The 19,559-nt window shown below is 40.4% G+C and overlaps 1 protein-coding gene across 1 annotated transcript in view; it reads right to left on the reverse strand.

The window, feature by feature from the left end:
- Positions 1–19,559, reverse strand: part of ROBO1 (roundabout guidance receptor 1) — a 370,388-nt gene that overhangs the window by 15,687 nt on the left and 335,142 nt on the right. Inside the window, exons 24-27 of the mRNA XM_087818101.1 lie at positions 17,223–17,367; positions 13,670–13,915; positions 4,522–4,928; positions 1,039–1,191 (exon numbers count right to left, since the gene is read on the reverse strand). Of these exons, the coding sequence (XP_087674227.1) occupies positions 1,039–1,191; positions 4,522–4,928; positions 13,670–13,915; positions 17,223–17,367 (951 nt within the window). The remainder of the gene's footprint in view (positions 1–1,038; positions 1,192–4,521; positions 4,929–13,669; positions 13,916–17,222; positions 17,368–19,559) is intronic.

Genomic DNA, 19,559 nt, shown 5'->3' on the forward strand with positions numbered 1-19,559 from the left:
GTCTAATATCAGATAGATGCTAGTGGGAGAAAATACTCCGAATAAAGTAGAGATAATAGCACAGACAGCCGCTCATTGCAAAATTACTTGTGCTCACCATGCTGTGAGCTTTGTATTAAATTTTTCTGTCAAGTGCCAGGAATCACGGGGAGAAGTGTCTCAGAAAACCCTGCTTGTAACCTTGGATAAGGATCTATAATATTAGGCTTTCATATGATAATGGCAAATGATGCCCTTTTGAAAAATTGCTGACTGGTAATGAAAGTCCTAATCAGATTGCGATGGGAGAGGACCTGGAGTAGGGAACGCCGCCTGTGACGCCCTGCTTCCCCCGCCCCATCGGCAGATTCAGCAAACTTGACAGGATGGGTGAGTCTGAGAGAATTTATCTTACATGAATTTCCAACAAAGCCCCTGGGGTTGTTTTGGAAAACGAGAAGGTGGCGGTTTAATAAACACTGGGCCACCTGAGGCACTTTCATTAAAGGCTTTCTTCGGACAGCATCCCAGTGTTTGCACTGGCCTCCCGAGCGCCTGAGAATCCCAGCCTCAGCCCTTCAGCGAGAGGCGACACTGCATTTGCAGGCATGAAGAAAGAGATTCGCTTTGCCTACCGGTGCACGAAATGACTGTTTGCAATACCACTACAGCCACAACGAATATTCTTACAAGTTAATTGCCCTCTGTTTGAATGCCAAATTCCACATGGGGAAGAAATGAGGGCATGTTGGAAGATCTATCGGTGAATCGGATGAAATTTGACCCTATGCCATTCCTTCAACTGTGATGATGTCTATTTGTTTGATACCTTTTAAAAATATTATAAGTACACATTGTTTATCAACATATTAGCAAACTTCAAGGACTAGAGATGCCTGACAAGATATGGAAGTCAATCATTCCTACAAGTATTACGAGGCTCACTGTTAATGAATGTTTCATGTAATTTCAAATGTCAGCGGAAGCATTTTCTAGTCACAGAGAGCCGGGGTAAATGTGCGAGATTCATCGATGTTTCCATCGTTTCAATGGACCTACCATCTGTGTAGGCCTCTCTGCGCAGATGTCCTGGCTGGTGCTTTTGTTTCTTGGCTGGCCTGGCCTTCTGCAAGACAGCCGCGCTCACATTGCTGTCCGTAGAAACGGGACTTGTGGGCCGAGGGCACTGGGAGGCATGGAAGTGTCGACGGCCTGAGGAAGAAAAAAATCAGAGCCAAGCTCAGCAATAAATTTTAATAAAAATAATCGTGAAAACTAGAAACGTCCCTAATTTTCAAAAAAAGCTTACATAAACAATTTTAGCAAATAATAAGATTTTTGACACTCTGCTTGAACTATCCACTGGGAAAAATACGCTAAAATCATTTTCAGGCTTTTGTTTTTTAAGCCATAGTACTTTGATCCTGTTACAGTTCATGATACCTATGTATTAAAGAAAAACATTCCAATTATTTTTGTAACTAACTGCACTAAAGTTCTTGTTAAAAATATGTTAATTTAAATTTTGCATAATGCACTCAGTGTTGCTTTCTCAACTGGAATAGTCAGAGTCCTTAAGAAATTCATGTTCTAAGAATGAACAGTACTAATTACATCTTCTATTTACTTAAATATATGTTTATTATTCTTTGAAAGCAGCTTCTTAATATCTTAATATATTCTCCATATATTCTCTTAAAGTGGCCTGAAATTAAGCTAACTCACATATTTAGACATGCTAAAAATTACTCACACTTGTGTTTTATCACAAGCTAGAAACTTGCAGGTTTTGGATACTTAAAGTGATCCCTCTGAGACTTCCCTGGTTTTTGGTGGTGGCAGAGGTAGGGTTTGATTATAGGTGTACCTCATAGATACTGCAAGTTTGGTTCTAGACCACCACAATTAGGAAACATCACAAAAAAAGGAGCTGTAATATTTTTCCTGGTGGAGGGCCTTGCCTTCAGTTTGTAAAAAACACACACCTGTGAATCGCCATAAATCAAACTGCAATAAAATGAGGTATGTCTGTATTAGGTTTTGGAGACAATATTCACAGGTATCAGTGATAACTGAATCTGCTAATCAGATAAGGGGCACGTGAGGGCTCGCAGAGCCTCTGGGTGCCTTACGGAGACGCTGTATTCCACTGGCACCGCAGTTAATCCACACTGGCAAAGCAGATCTACTGGCCCTACACTTCACCTTCACTATTTTGGTTTCTAGAAATTCCAAAGACACAAACTTTTTGTTGCACCACCACGAGAAACTTCAAACAGACCTAGACAACATGTGTTTTGGTTATAAACAGGAGAACCCGTATACAGTGAAATCGACACATTTAAAGATGCTAACTGAAGCATATTAAATAATAGACATGAATGTGACCAAGGGAAAAGCAGTGTGATAGGATCATTCATTCTCATTAATTTAAGTCATATGATAAGCACCACCCTTTCCTGAAAAGAACATTTTAATAGGCAGATGCCAGTGCACATTTAGTTCATTATAATTACTAGCCAAACTAAAACCAGGAGGGCCACTAAATTGCAAAATATTAAACCAAACTCTCTTTAGCTATGATGGACACTATTACAATTCAAGTTACAGACCCATGAAAAGAGAGAATTAGGGCTGAGCCTTAATTATTCATTCTTCTGTAGAAGGTCATCTACTGCTCATAGAGCCTGAGGCATAAGGTTGTGTGCAGATGAATTTTCAACATATTTCTGTATTTCATTGATTTAATGAACTGAAACACACCCTTAATGCAATCTGAAAGCAGTAGTTTGAGATGCTTAATTTCACTTTTTTTTTTAAGGAAGATTAAAAAATAAGGAGAAACAAATGCTATATATAAAGTTAGAATTTTATTAGAAAAGATAGGTAGGTTTGCATCTTATTATATTCAGCAGTTACTGGGGTTGGGGGGTGGAATTTTGGTTGAATATAGGCCTGGCTGAAATATACAACCTATAAGAATAGGTTGAAACAATTTTTGTGCAACATATTCTTGATAAATAATATACAGAAATAACTTTGTGATGTTTTTCTCTAAATATATTCTACACTGATAAAAAAACAACAACAATGGCCAATCCAATATATGAAGAGAACATGGAAAATTACCAGTGTGATAGTTATTATACTAAGAAAAATAAAACAAAATAGCAATCATTGATTGGTCGTGATAGTCTTTTCTTCCTTTCTTGCTGACCAAATTATTTTACTCTGTTTACTCTAGGCTACTGGAAACACACACAACATGTATATGAATGCATCTATGTATCTATATATTCCATTCTATAGAAATAAAAATCATGGGACAAATGTCTGATTGAAATTATGTAATTTCTCATACTATTTACTTTCTAAACAGGGTTGGGAGTGAGAGATAAGCAAAAATGTGTCAAAACATAAGAATGGACATATGGCAATTAAAAACAGGCTACTGGCAATGAAAAGAAAAATTAGAAAAATATATATGGTTATTTGGATTAACTTGCAAATTATTAGATTAACAATATTTACTTTCAGTATGGGACATATTTGTGCTTGGAAATGTATGTCTACTGCAAACATCTTTATTATCTTTCCAATTAAATTTACATTCTCATTGAGAGAAAGAAGAGGGTGGAGGTGAAAGAGAAGTAGCCCAACAGTGGAGGGCCCCCCAGATATTAATCTATTTCTCTTAGAGAATTTCTAATTAAATGGGATAAGAGAACTACTATAACGAATTTCATTTGGGTGACTTTTTACACCTTAATAAAACCCATATGATACAAACTTCATTTATTTGACTGTGTGCATTCCTAAAGAAATCAAATACATATTTTTCGTGCCTATCTTAAAAATAAAGACTGGGCCGGCGGGCGTGGCTCAGCGGTGGGGCATCAACCCAGGATCCGGGGGATCGCGGTTCGGGTCTGGTCAGGGCACAGGCCCGGGGGCGGGCTCGGTCCCCAGTGGGGGGCGTGCAGGAGGCAGCGGATCAGTGACTCTCATCATTGATGTCTCTCTCTCTCTCTCTCTCTCTCTCTCTCTCTCTCTCTTCGTCTCTCCGAAGTCAATAAAGACATTTAAAAACAATCTAAAAATAAAGAATTCCAAGGGAGCTTCACTCGCATTATATATGATTTATTAAATGAAAATAAAGCATAAGATTTAAAAACCCTTGGACCTTGGTTTCCTTAGGCAAAACAAAAAAGAACAGTAATAGTTGCATTTCGAGCAGAGATGATGAGAGGATGGCGCGCGCCAGGGCTGGGGAGACGCGCAGGGCGGGGGAAAGGCTCCCGGGCTGGGAGGCGCCCGGGCTGGGAGACGCCTGGGCTGGGAGGCGCCCGGGCTGGGAGACGCCCGGGCTGGGAGGCGCGCGGGGCTGGGGAAAGGCGCCCGGGCTCGGGAAAGGCCCCCGGGCTGGGAGACACCTGGGCTGGGAGGCGCGCGGGGCTGGGAGACGCCCGGGCTGGGAGGCGCGCGGGGCTGGGAGACGCCTGGGCTGGGAGGCGCGCGGGGCTGGGAGCGCGCGGGGCTTACCGGCCGCGTCCTGCACCTGGCGCCGCGCCACCTTCAGGCCCGCGTACTCCGCCGCCGCTGCCACCGCCTGCGCGAAGTCGGCGTCGGTGAAGAAGGAGCCGTCGGAGGAGCTGACACTGGAGCGCCCGCTGGAGATGTTGTCCTCCTCCGAGGCCGAGCCCCAGCCGTTGATCATGGACCCGGTGACGGAGCTCTCCAGGTCCCCCACGCTGGAGGCGGGCGTCTGCTCGAGCCCGCGCAGCAGCAGCCGCCGGGTCTGCATCTTCGCCACCTCCAGGTCGGCTTCGTCTTCTTCCTCCTCGGGCGCATCCGTGTCCATGTCCGAGACCAGGGGCCCCGAAATGTAGCCGTAGGTGTGCGGGGGGGAGATGGGCCGCGGGGGTGGAGGGGGGCTCACAGGCTGCCGTCTGCAGGAACACGAACGGGCGCGGGTTAGCTCCCCGTTAGCCAAAATCCCACTCACAAGTACACCGGCTGAACCCATTGCCTCTGGGGATCTCACTGCTGGGGGGAAAAAACAACTGGACATCAGAGAAGCCTAAGCTTTAGTTTGAGTTGTAAGAAAATTACCCGAAACCAGAATCACTTTTAACCAAGCTGCACTACGGTTTTTTTTGTGCTTTTAAAAAAATTTTTTTATCTTCACCCGAGATTATGTTTTAGGGATTTGAGAGAGAGAGGAAGGGAGAGGGAGAGAGAGAGAAACATCGATGTGAGAGAGAAACACTCATCGGTTGCCTTTCATACGCACCGCGACCGGGGATCGAACCCGCAACCTGGGTATGTGTCCTGACAGGGAATGAACCCACAGCCAACTTGAGGACACTGCAACCGAGTGGGCCAAACCCGCCCGGCCAAGCTAGGCTATGCTCTGATTCAAGTTTAATAGAAATACACTCAGCTACCTATAGGTCTCCTTATGATTTAGCATGCGGATTAGGTTCAGTTAAAAAGGGGGAGGTAATGCTTATGTTGACATTGATGTCTATGTATTTGTCCTAAAGCATATTGGATAACTATTGATAGCTTATTATTACCAAAGACGACAGACATCATCGGTCCTGAGCAGACTGTTCCATAAACAGAGACATGTCCCTTTCATTTCCTTCGCCGTCACCCCTACCATTTTAAGTAGACTCACTCATTTTGACTGTAGACTGTGGAATTCATAGGATTAACAACTCATACATTCAGCATATGGCACAGTTTTCTTTAGATTTTACTCTATGTGTAAGAAAAAGGCTACTGGAGCCAAGAGCAACAATTTTTATCTGAATTACTCACTTAAGAGTTTCACTAAAGGTCATCAGCTATTTTCAAGTCTATCGTTATTACCATTATTCCACTTATCTGCTTATCGGTATTTTTCTTGATGTCCTAGGATTAGTTAAGCACTAAAGCTGAGGACACAATAAGGCAATTTAAATCCACGGAGTTACCAATAACTGGTTTCAACGATCTCTCCACAGACCTGGAAAACAAATTAATTAAAGGCAGTCCTTCCACTACCATCCAACACCATCATCCACAATGAATATAAGGTGACTGAGACGGTTGAGGGCCTTGAGACGTTAGTGGAAAGCAAGGGTGATGGAAAGAAGTTATCCCCAAAAGGAGGAAAATGCCAAGAGATTAACTTTTAAATTAGGAAAGTGCCTAAGAAAAGGGAGGAGACAACGATTTCTAGTGGGAGGGCTACTGAGTCAGTGACTGACTCCACACCCCAGTGCTCTCTAAGCAAGGTTAATGAGGTTCTATAAGGGGGGGTGTCATCTGGAGGGGTCCTGACAACACCTCATCAAATTCTGTGCTCCAGAGAAGTAAAGAGAATAGTTTTCACACAAGCCTGGCCACCTGAGCGCTAGTGTTGGAGGGCACGTGAGATTAGGACCTAGTGTCATCTGGTGACATCCACGGCTTGGGAGACTAGGAGCTATATGAATGCCACTGGCTGGTGGTCTACCTGGAGATGTGACTAAATTGTTCAAGGATTACAAATGCCTAGAGATGCTGCCCGAGACTGAGTCCTTCATGAGTGGCTAAGCTGATGCCAGCCCTCTACCCTCACCATCCTATGGTATTCACAGAGCAAGACAAGACGGAGTAGTCGTTAGGGCTAACCAAGGAGAAGACTGGATCTTCACCCATTTCCCCTTTTTAGGTTCCCCCTTCCTTGCCGTAGCACTTGCACCTGGAGAGGGAGGGGAGGGAAGTGGTTAAAAGCAGAAAATGCCCCCTTACTCCATGACACCTTAGCCAGACAGGTGCAATCTGCAAAGGATGCCTGGAAGCACGCAATTACGGTTTTATAATGAACAGGACTGGGACTTAAATGACACGAAAGGACACAAACAATATGATATAGGATCTGATCAAGACCTAACAAAGGTACCTACTAGAGAGAGAAAAAGGGAAGTTCAATACAATACGGTTTTTAAGCTGGGATGGCAGTTGTTCAAAGAAAAACATTTTGTGCTTTTTATCCCAATGAATTGAGCCACTTCGATAAATATGTTTTATTAACACAAATGTAAAAGCATTAATAATAATTAAAATACTATAATTAACTCTCACTTATTGAGCACCTACTTTGTAACAAAGTATATTTTATAATGTTAACTCATTTAAGTCACAGCTTGCCAAGGTACTTCTTTATTTATGTTACTTTATTTTATTATTATTTTTTAATATATCTTTATTTCGGAGAGAGAAAGGGAGAGGGAGAGAGAGAGATAGAAACATCAATGAGGAGAGTCATTGATCGGCTGCCTCCTGCATGCCCCCTACTGGGGATGGAGCCTGCAACCCAGGCATGTGCCCTGACCGGGAATCAAACCGTGACCTCCTGGATCCTAGGTTGATCCTCGACTGCTGAGCCACACCCAGCCGGGCCAAGGTACTTCTTTTATTATCATTTTACAGATGAAGATATTAAAATTCAGAGGAATTAAGGGCCTTGCCAAAGCTCCCACAAGTAGTATGTATCAAATTTAAAATTTAATCCCACATTTCATTTCCAAGGTCATGACCTATCTTTTCAGAATGATATTACATATGTATGCACATATACATATATATTTACACAGATATACATATATGTAATAATATATATACACTATTTGTGCATACAGACACACATTGTTCTTTTCTATGATGTGTTATTTTTTATTTGTGGGTTGTTTCTAACGCATCTGTGTGTGGCATTAGAAGAAAATGAAATGAGCTAAAGCTGAAGTTATTTAAAAGATTAAAATGGGTAATAGTTTCAATATGGAGTATGTTATACACACAGGAGGAAAGCCTTTGTTTAATTTAAATTGCAATAAAATACCATCTTTAAAAGTCAATTTAGAGTTCTTTGTCAGCATGCACATCCAAAATACCACAAGAAACTTCTTTTTTAAAAGACATGTAAGACTTTTTAGCACAAAAGGGACTATTTTGACCATCAATAAAAAGATGCAGAACAGCCAGCTTCACTATAAAAGGGTGCCAGCATTGTTGTATTTGGGTAATTCACATTTTGTAGAGTAAAAACATCTTCATGTTAAACAAGGGCTGCCTTTTAACTATTACCACCCTGTGCAAATGCTGAAGAAAGACAGAAAAATTTATTCAAACCATCTGTAAATAAGGCAAGCCCAGGGACTGTGTGATAAACATGTACAGCTTGAAATATGTAATATATTCTATTTGAAAACAAAAAGCCATTTCAAGATGCCGCACTCTAGTGGGACTTGCACAAATGAACCTTAACCCTTTAGATTTCCCCGAGGGGTTTTGATGTCTTCTAAAATAACCTAAAAGCATACAACTGTGGATCACAACACTCTAGGCTTCTGCAAAAATGATGCCTTCATAAGCATGTTTAAGAAAAGAAGGAAACCATGACATTAATTTATGAAATCAGGTGTTTATATAGTTCACCACATACCATTTACCAGGTAAAAGACAAAGGGGGAAAATGCATACCTTTGAGGCTTTTTTCTGAAGCAGTTTGTGCTTCAATACTTTGCCTAAAAAAAATTACCTGGTTTGTAAATAGATATGATATTTAATTTGCTGTTGCCTTCTTACTTTTTTCCCCTTCCAATTATATCATATTCAATTTGTCTATATTAATAAAATATCAGTAAATTTCTTATTCCATACATATTACTTTTATTTTTCAAGAGATTTTTTTTTTTTTTTTTTTACTAAATATCAACTACAATAAACTCAATAGGACCAGACACGTTTTGAAATAATATATGTAAATAAGTTTAATTATATTATTTTCACAGTTATTGTCTGAAAGAGGGAAGAGATTCCTATTATGTTAGTGACTTAGTTTATCTAGTCTTAGACAAAAATGGAATATCTTAGAAGGTCATTAGAATGCCCAAACTGCAATATCCATAATAATACCTCTGAAATATTTATCTATTAAAATATTGCAGTGTTATGATTTTAGTTCCATAATTTCTTAATATAAGTTACATTATTTATGTATGTCCCTAGTCAATAAACATCCCAAAATTCTTCTGGGATGAGAACCTGCCAGTCCCCCATCAAGAAAGGGAATTTCGTTCTAGACACCTGAATCTGGTGGACCCTGTGGCTGCTCTGAGCAAGAGAATGTGGCAGAAGTGAGAAAATGTTAGAAATTCAGCCAAATAGACATGTTCCTTGCCTGAAGGGACTACAGGCCGCTGGAGGAGACAAACAATTAATTGCATATGCAATGATAATGCAGTATTCATGAAGCTCTGGGAGAAAGGATGTCTAGGGTACTGTGGGAACATACAGCATTGATCTTATCTCAGCGCTGGGACATCAGGGAAAGATTCTGTGGCAAGCATCTGCCACTGTCTTAGATCTAAAGGATACATAAGTGCTAGCTCCAAAAACGAGAGAGGATAATGGTATTCCAGGAAGATGGGACAGCGTGGGGAAAGACCTCAAGGTGGGTGAGAATCCCGGTCATTCCAGGAACTGCAAGACACTCTGAGTGAAGGCAACAGGAACAGTGAGGGGGGAGTGGGATGGATAAAACGAGAAGGCACGCAGGGGTCAGATCACAAAGTGACATGATTGCTATATTAAGGAACCTTGCTTTATTCTTAGGGAAATGGAAAACTATTGAGAGATTTTAAGAACGGAGAGACCTGATCAGTGTTGCATTTTAGAAAATGCCTCTGCCCAGTCTGAAGCAGGAAAATTGGATTGAAGACGGTACACGGCTGGGCAGCAAGCCCACTTACGGACCATTACGGCGAAACAGGCCAGAGAAGATGACTGTCAGGGTAGAAAAGGGCCTTCATCACTGGGGATCCGTGCATCGCCCCGAGTGATATTTAAGCAGTAAAAATGTGTCGTAATGCGAACTTGGCTATAAGGGCCTGGCGCTCTAGGATGAAATCTGTAGAGAAAAAGCTGCCTATTTGTAAGGAGTGCATCGTCAGGGGAGTGGCAGGGTGAGGACAAACAGAAGCCATCTCCTGATGGGCAGGTATCCAAACAGCTCAAGGCTTGGAGAAGTTGTTTTACTCTGGGACATAAGTGGATATGGGAACTGCAGCATTGTGTGTAGTGTCAGAGGGGCAGGCATGACTTAACTGTCCAACATTCAGAAATTTTAAATAAATTACAGTACACATTTGCTTAAAATGAGTATCTAAATATAAAGTTATTACATGGAAAAAGACACGTCTTGAAAAGAGTAGCTTATGAAATAATATCGGTATATCACAAAATCAAAACAATATGAGTATGTGGAAAAATGAAAAACAAAAAATTCTTTACTAAGATCTTAACAGTCGTTATTCCTGACTACATAAATCATTACTATTTTTATATTTTCATTCTGTGTAACTTTATTTTCAAAAAGTTCTATAGCATCCATGTAGATTATACCTGAATCATAAAAGAACAGTAATAGTATTTTTGTTTAATAGGCTTTCATCTACCTCTTATTAGTACCCCGTGTTATTTCCAGCAACAATCCTGGCATAAAATTCTTAATATCTTTCTAGGCTAAAAATCATATTTTTTAAAAAGGCTGAATTTAGCCAAACGGGATTTTAAGTGAATTTCCCAATTACATGTGTCCACATGGAGTTCCTATGAGTATTCATTCCCCTAAAACAACAGGGGTAGGTCAACTCCAAAATTCTCCTGTAGTATCAGATTCCATTAATCAAATACTTCCTGAAGAAAGCCTGGTGGAGACAAGAGTAAAACATTAGATCTTCCCTCAAAGAGCTTTTAACTTGAACAGGGAAACAGATACAAATAGCAAATGCTAATGCGACTTGGAAACTGATTAGTGTGATAGCAGAGCTGTGAACAGACCTTTGTGAAGAACAAAGAAAAAGACTGGTTCATCCTGCCAGGCAATCAGAAGAAAGTTTCACAGAGGGGCTCATTTAAAAAAGGCTTAGAAAAGAAGTGCCTGCCAGGCAATCAAAGAAACAGCATGTGCAAGACACATGCTCTTAGTGAGGACACTGAGCAAGTTGAGGGGTTTGGTAAAGGCCACGTGAGGCACGAGTGGCCTGTCCCTCCTGCCAGCTCCGGACCAGCCCTCTGTGGGCCGGGGAGTGGCATCGCTGACCTGGATGTTGGTGAGTTTAAGACAAATTCAAGGTATTTCAAACAGACTAATTAGAAAAGTGGGTGTGTGGAGGAATTGGTAGGGAGGGAGAAAGGGGGAAGGGCTGTGAAAAGCTTTGAATACTGGGCTAAACAATAAGACTTGCCTCTGAATGCAGAGTAACGCTAAGGGACCTGCGTGTAAAGGAACATAACATGGAGTGTGGACGGAAAAGGGAAGAGAGAAGAAAAGTAAAGTCAGTTCAAAGATATGGCAGTATTTCAAGGGATCTAGACCGAGGGCCTGTCCTAGCCCCTGTAAGAATACTAACAAAGGAACAAAATCAAGAGAGATTTTGGAGTTAGAGTTGAAGGGACTGTCGAATAATTTAATTTGAGGAATGGTAAGAAGACAACGGGAAAATTAAACAGTAGGATAATTAAGCTGATTTAAAAATGAGACAGGGTACATTTTGTGATTTTGCCTATTCCTTTGGCTATTTTTAATATGTTGGTCAGAAAATAAGAATTGATAATTCTAAATAAGATAGCCACGACGGAGGAGAAAGAACACTTGACAATTTGAAAGGTCAAGTGCAAAGGAAAAGATTTGGTTTTGGACACGTGCAGTTGGAGATGTTCAAGTGAAAACATCAGTGTTCACTAATTCTTTGATAAGTCTGCATGGTGATGATTACTAGAATTAGTGGGGTGATCACACTGCAAGGTACAGAAACGCTATGGAATCACTACACTGTACACATGAAACCAATATAACCAATATAATATTATGTACCAATTATACTTAAGTAGAAATTTAAAAAACAAAACAAAAAAAGAAAAAAATCACAGTGGTGCTCAATAAAAAGGGCTGGGCCGGCTAATTAAATTTGAAAGCCATCAGAATATAAGTAATAGTTGAACCAAGTGATGGGCTGATAGCAAAGGGTAAGGAGAGGAGGGAATTTATATTTGTTGAATATGTACCCTGCTCCAGATACTTTACATACATTATCTCATTTATTCTCACAACACTTATAAAATTGCCATCCCTGCAGAAAGGTTAAGTTTGACAGACACTGAGAAGCCTTTAGATTGATCGTTAGGAGGTTACTTTCTGATGGAAGCAACATGCTAGAGGCCGGAAAGCAGTGGGCCGAGGTGTGAACGGGAACTGGGAAGAGAGAAGTGATCAAACAGTCCTACGTGCAGAAGGGAAGGACAGCATGATAAATAGAAGTGAGTAACAGCGAAGAGACAGACTGGGTGAGGAAGAGCTGGGCAGTCAAGGCAGATAAAAGGAAAACAATCGTGTACTGTTTTTGAGCAAGGTGGAGAAAATGACACAGGGGACAGTATCTTGCTAAGAAGAGACTGGGTACCAACTGTAACAGAGGGAACAGAGAGGAAATCCGTCGTTGGCGAGAAGGAAAGAAGAATGCCACGGTATTTCAGAGCTAAGAGCATCTATTAGCCTCTCATTTGCTTTGAATAAGAGAGGCAGAGATGGTCTGTGACTGACATAAGGAAAAGAGATGCCTTATTTGTTCTCAATTTTCATGAATTTCCATGGGTTAACAGTATTAAATTTAAATGCATGACAATCCAGCTTCCCTTCCTGTCACATAGCAGAAGGTTTAGCTACTTCTTCCATTTTAGAAAATATATGATTTGAATTTGCTAGTAACCCCTTACTGATAGAATAGTTCATAAACACTGAAAGTTCTATTTTTAATTGACAAACTTCAAGCAGCAAAAGCCAGAATTTGTTATTCATTCAAGGGCAGTGAAGAGAGATCTTCTGAGGGAAATAATATACTCAGTTTCAAATGATATTAGAAATGCAGCAAGTAACATATGTATAATATAATGTATAATATAATGTGTCGAGGGCAATAAAATAGTAGAAACAAAGTCATCAACACTAGCAGAACTTCGCTGATGCAATCATAGCTTTTATGTGGCAGAAATGACAAGTGAAGTATTTGTATGTAACAGGACTGTATTGGTTGGCAATGTTGAATACATATGTTGGAAAAAGTCTAACACACAAATTACTTAGTAACTTGGACAAAAGGACTCCAATCTAATATCTCAATCAAAATAAAGGTACATGAAGTCAACGCAAAATGAATATACCAACCACTTCTTCTGCAACATTCAGAAACAAATCATTCTGCAGACTTAATTTAAAAAGATAAGAAAAAATCTACTTTCCACAGACCAAATGCATAAGGAAAACTAAAATACAAAGACGGCTGCCATCAATAAAATGTTACAAGATTAGTAAACCATATATTCACTACATAATCTCCACGTGTTTATAAATGCAATTATCATAAGTGGGTGAGTATTAATGCACAGTATTTTATGGTTGCAAGTTCACCGGGATCAATTAATTTAATGTTCTGGTCAACAATATTACTGATATGCTAATTTCCAGGGCTTCCTGAGTGATGATACTGGGAAGAAGGCTCATGTGGCATGGCAATGACTTCATGTAATAGGAGTCTGTAAATGCTACTTGGGAGTGGAAATGGCCTGATGTGAGCCAAGAGAGCGAGGGACAACATACCTCCTGTCGGGCGGGTGCTGCATGTGAGTGTCCTCGGGGCAGTCCTGCAGCATGGGCTGGAGCTCCTCCTGTGGGGACGGGGTCAGGGTGGCCGTGGACTGGTGGCTGTAGGACACGGCCGCCGGGGAGGACGCTGCGCCTCGGACGGGGGGCGTGGGGCCTCGCTCATCCTCCTCCTCTTCCAGCCCGTTTTGTTGCAAATACATCCTCGCCGGTGGCACCGGACACGGCATATCCTGGTCGTAGCTGAAACGGGCGACGAGGACACTTAGATTTATTGCTGGTTAGTCAAATAAACTTTCTGTGCAGGTAGCGGACCATCAGCCTTGAATTGTTTCTCCGATCTGAATGTTCTGGGCCCCATTAAGGAGGTATTGTAAAAAAATAGTTCACCATCTCAGAGGCTTGTAGATCATACGTTAGATAATATGTATTATATGTTATATAATATGCATTATGTATACTGCATTTATATATAAAACATGTAAGATTTTTTTCTTTGGAAGAATACAGTTTATATTGGCCTATTATAGGCTCTGAGAAGTCATGCAATAAAGAATCTATTTAACGTAGTTCAACGTAGGACCTCTAAAGTATGTCTGATATATTCTCTCTCTCCTACTTGATATGATCTCTAAAGGACAACTCAAGGATGGTTTTGCAGGTGACCCAAAAATGATAACAGTAAACTCTGGGGGACAAAAATACTCTTGAAAATCCTTTCAGAGGGAAATATACTAGAGACCAGCTTACTTTTCCTCTAACATTATAATAGATCACTCTTTCTTGAGTTGAGCACAAAATGAAGTAGTTGGATTGCATTTAGGATGATGAATGAAAAACACAATAAATAAGATCTTAACCAATAAGACACCGCCTACTCCTCTCCCAGGGAATGTGGAAGCTCTAGTCTAGATGGATCTGGAAAGCATTCATGCCCTTCTCTCGTCTCCTACCCCAGTGCATATGCCACTGATCAGAATGGTAGTGACTTACTGCACTATCCAAGCTGTGCCCTTGTTATATCTCTCTCTAGTTCATTTTTCACCACCTGCCTTGATTACCTGAACTCAGGGAAGCTGAGGCGCATGTAACATGATTTCTTTGTATCTTATTTTACTTCACTAATCCCACTATCATGTTTCTTGTATCAACAAATAACACAGCAATTTGCTCATTCATCCAAACTAGAAATCTTGTAATCCTCGAATTATTTCTCACTCTCCTGCTTCAAACTGTCCCCCAGTTCACCTGTCGTCTATCTATAAAAATTCTTTAGGCTCTATTCCTCTTTTCAAATCTGTCATATATGCCACTGCAATAACTTTTAATCACTCTCTGCCTCCAGTCACTCTTTCATCATCTTCACTTTGCTTCCAAAATTACTTGATTATAATACACATCACTCCCAGGTCATTCATTTGCTCTGAAGTAATAAATGAGTCTCATTGCCTAGAGAATGAAATATAAGTGCAGACAGGACATTCACGTATTTGCATATCTGGCTTACATCTGCCCTCCCAGCTTCCTCTCGCTCCCTACCATGTGTTTCATGTTAGTTGTCCAGGAGTCCACATCGCTATGTGGTCCTGACTTCCCCAAAACCCCTTCTCTGGTTTGAGAACCTTCTGATTTGTCAAGGTCAAGAACAAAAGCCAGCAGAGCAGGAACCCTTCATTCTTTCCAATTAGGCAGTCTTTCCCTTTGGAGCACAGTTGTGACCTTTTTTTTTTTTTTTACTATATCCACTATTTCATTTCAGTCCTTGTGGGTTTTCTCTTTTATTGGTTTGTTTGTTGTTGTTTTTTGGTGGACTAAAATACCGATTACTGTTATTATAGCCTAGGAAATGAATTTTAAATTACAGTCAAACCTCATTATTTGCAGGTCCCACATTCGCAAATTCACCTACTCACTAAAATTTGTCTGTAACCCCAAAGTCAATACTTGTGGCACTTTCATGGTCAGTCAAGACACATGCAGAGAGGTAAAAAACAGGAGTCACTTGATGAGCTCATTACTAGCTGAGCTCAAACGAGGTGACACTCTGCCTTCTCGTTTCAGCTATCATATTATAAAAAGGTGTCCGTTTCATGGTCTCTATAGTGCCACGCTGTTCTCTCTCTCTCTCTTTTTATTTGCTTCATATTGGCGACTTCCCTGTTTAAAATGGCCCTCAAGTGGAATACTTCAGTGCTGGCTAGTGCTCCTAAGGATAAAAAGGCTGTGAGGAGCCTCAGTGAGAAAATATATTAGATAAGCTTTGTTTAGGAATGACTTAGAGAGCTGTTGGCTGCAAGTTCAGTGTTAATGAATCAACAATACGTATATATTATGTATAATGTCTTTAAACAAAAACACACATGAAACAAGAAGTTTTTTAGGTTTGGACTGGTTGACAAAAATGTGACCAGAGGCTTGTAGGAACCTAACCCTGTATTTCCCCTGGGAACAATGGTTCAGTATTTGATAATTAAGTGATTGGAAAATAAAAGTACAGAGGATTTGCTTCCTGGAATAGTTGGAACTACAAAACTGGTGTGTGTGTGTGTGTGTGTGTACAATGAGAGAACAATGCATTTCTCTGACAGTCACAAAAAACACTGCATTTTAAGGTAGATTTTTAGGGTTTCTTTTGATTGTTGTCCAATTCCCTATGTCCAATGAGTTCTCCTCTATGGATCATATCAGTGGAACAGCTGCTTTGTTTTGTAGGGAGGTACCAAGTCCAATTCTACAGAATGTGGAGTGTGGATGAAGCACACAAACTTTCTGACTGCTGTGGTGGATTATTTGCACTTATTCAATTCTTGTGAGAGAATTCAGTGAAGTTTAAATTCCTATAGTTTTCAGCATAATGTGACATTTAAGAATAATCGGTTTTCAGGATACCATGCTAGGGCATAAATCCAGATAATTACCCTATGAAAACTCAGAGATGTGCAACAGAAGTTGTGATATCTGAAAATCATAAAATCATATATATATGACCATAATATGTATGTGATCTCATTATGTACTCAAGCTTATCCATGTAAGTTGTATGTGTTTAATGTAAACCACGTAAGTAAATTGTATATGTGTGTTTGTATATATATTCAGGATTCACGATGCTTAGTTCCAAAGGAAGCTTCCAGGGGACAAATTCCTTTCTTTGGCAGCACTGAGGAGGGCTTATAAGTACTGCTGATCTATCAATACTCTCTTCTTCAGAGACAAATGTTTTTGGGCCTTAGAAATCAGTCTCGCCTTGGTGATCCAGTTTAAAAATCACTTAACATGGGTTTAAGAAATCATATGTTGCCCGGCTCAGAGGTTGAGGGTCGACCTAGGATCCAGGCGATGGGGGTTCGATTCCCGGTCAGGGCACATGCCCGGGTTGGGGACTCGATCCTCAGTCAGAGGCGTGCAGGAGGCAGCTGATCAGTAACTCTCATCATTGATGTTTCGATCTCTCTCTCCCTCTCCTTTCCTCTCTCTGAAATCAATAAAGATATTTAAAAAAAAAAAGAAATCATGGGTTGCACTCACATCTGTTCTGAGCGCCTCCTACCTTTCGTCCACAGAAATGCTGTACTCTTCGCTGTTGCTGTGGGGAGGAGGGTGCGCCGGGGGAGGAGGGAGCAGGTCGGCCCAGTTCATGCCGCCCTGTTTTGGTACTTTGGGTGTTCGAGCCCCTTTCTTGTGCCCTTGACTCCCTTGAAAAGAAATGAAATTCGGTCTTTTATTTCTGGCCTTTATAATTTTTCTGTTACGCGCGGGTTAATTATTTTCTGTAAATATGATCTTCTAATTCATACACAGAAAGGAAAACACACTTTTCTTCATTAATTTTAAACAGAACCATACAGTAGAAGATGTACAACTTAACTGCTAAATAAATAGCAAAAAAGCAATAAAAGCATAAATGAATTTTACAAGTCATATCATTAATAGTGATCTTCTTACAGCAATTAATTGCACTATGGATTATCATCTAAAACAAATGGGCTGTAGACATACTTCTGAAGTTCCTTTCTAGTATTTAATTACTGGAACTTAAAATACAATATGATACAGATACGATCTATTAGAGTTCCACTGTTGCATTAAATCACTGAACATATATAATTTGTACTTGTCCACTGAAATGTTTTAGGCACAATGAAATTACTAGTGTTTGTCAGAAAGGCAGGTGCAGGTGAAAATAACTGCTGGAAGATCTAGTATAAGTAACAATAAAAGAAACATAAAGTGATTTTTAAAAGGGACAGAAGTATATTTAGCCACTGTTGCTACACAATTGTGGCTTGGAGTAAAGTGATGTTTCTCGCACATCTTAGAAGTTGGGAATAGCCCAATTATTCAAGTGTTCATGTTTTAGATTTGGCATAACCTTTAAACGTAGGTAGCTGCACGTTTTAGAGTATTCATTTTAAAATACCTTGGGTCAAAAGCTATTTTGAGATAATATGATCCTTATTCTCCTTCTCCAATATGATATATTTTAGATTCTAATGTAAGTTATAGACAATGACTCTATAATTATTTTTCTCACATGACCCCTTAAATTCAGTGAATGGTCTTGGTCTGCTTAATTTTTTTAAACCTCTCTGAAACAGCTCCAAGTTGCATGGGGTATGAAGCAGGTCATAGCAGTCTTATTTTTTTGTCACCCTGGAAGTTTCAGTCCGATGGCAGTGATTGTTAAGCCAGACATTCTCGCACTGGTGTGCTCCTGCACCAAGTCCGGGCTGAGGGACAGGCTGTCACTAATAAATTACGGTTGCCGGGCCTCTGCTTGTGCGTCTGCATTCTCTCTCCCTGCGCTCACTTGTCCTGAACTGGAGAGGCTGAGCACATACTGTGGGGCCGACCATACCCAACGCCTGCCTTTTGATTTCCTGGCACGCATCTACTGTAACAACTCCTTCCGTCCTCAGACCTAATCTCGCAAATCTCTCCCACACTTCATTTGCTTGCTTCCTTCGCTCCCCTAATTACCGCCAGATTTCACATTTTTCTATCTATTCATCGACTATTCACAGAACACCCAATAATAAATAGCAGAGACGATAAACATCAGGATCTAGGTACTGAAGCTGCGGGATGGAGAAAGTCAAATGAATATAAACAACCTAGAATCATATTTTCCCCATTAAGTTATGATTTTCTAAGTGGCTAAGAATTCCAAGATGAAGTGGCATGAGACAGCAGGATTAACATATTTTCTATGGTTTTCACAAGAGTAGGTCTTTGAAAGTTTCCTGTTAATTCAGGGTTCGCTTACTTTAAAAAAAGAACAAAAATAATTTGATAAGATTTTAATTGTTAAAAAAATCAAACAACATATGGTAGAATAACAGTAGATATAAAAAATAGAGCTATTTCTCAGCTTCTTTAACTCAGATATGAACAATTTCAATCACTGAAAGAACACAGACTAGAGAATACCAAATCACCATGCCTTAGTCAAGGAAAGATGGGAAAATGAAAATGCCTTATTCATTATAAAAGAGAGGTAGAGACACTGGGCTACAAGTACCTAGCAACAATTTTAGTCCAGATGCTCAGAAGTGAAGTTTCTACCCTGTCCTGGGGAAACATAATAGAGTCAAGATCAATTGGTTTTGTTCTCATTGTGGTGTGACTTGCCACATGTTAGTTCTAATAATGAACTGCCTTTAATTAGAAAAACAGGACTTAAGTACCAGCAAGCTCCCATCTGCAGCCCCTATCAAGAAAACAGCTGGCAAACAGCTGCAACAGCATGAAGACCACAGGGGAGAGGCCTCAATGTGGTTTCTGAGATACTTGCAGACTTAAGTTGGGAGGTTGCTTTGTGAGGTTTTACAGCAAGAACTGAGAGAGTACAGAGATGATAAACTAAGGCAGGTTCCTATTGCACCTA

This window comes from Miniopterus natalensis, chromosome 6, assembly GCF_054644295.1.
Source record: "Miniopterus natalensis isolate mMinNat1 chromosome 6, mMinNat1.hap1, whole genome shotgun sequence".
Taxonomy (NCBI): domain Eukaryota; kingdom Metazoa; phylum Chordata; class Mammalia; order Chiroptera; family Miniopteridae; genus Miniopterus; species Miniopterus natalensis.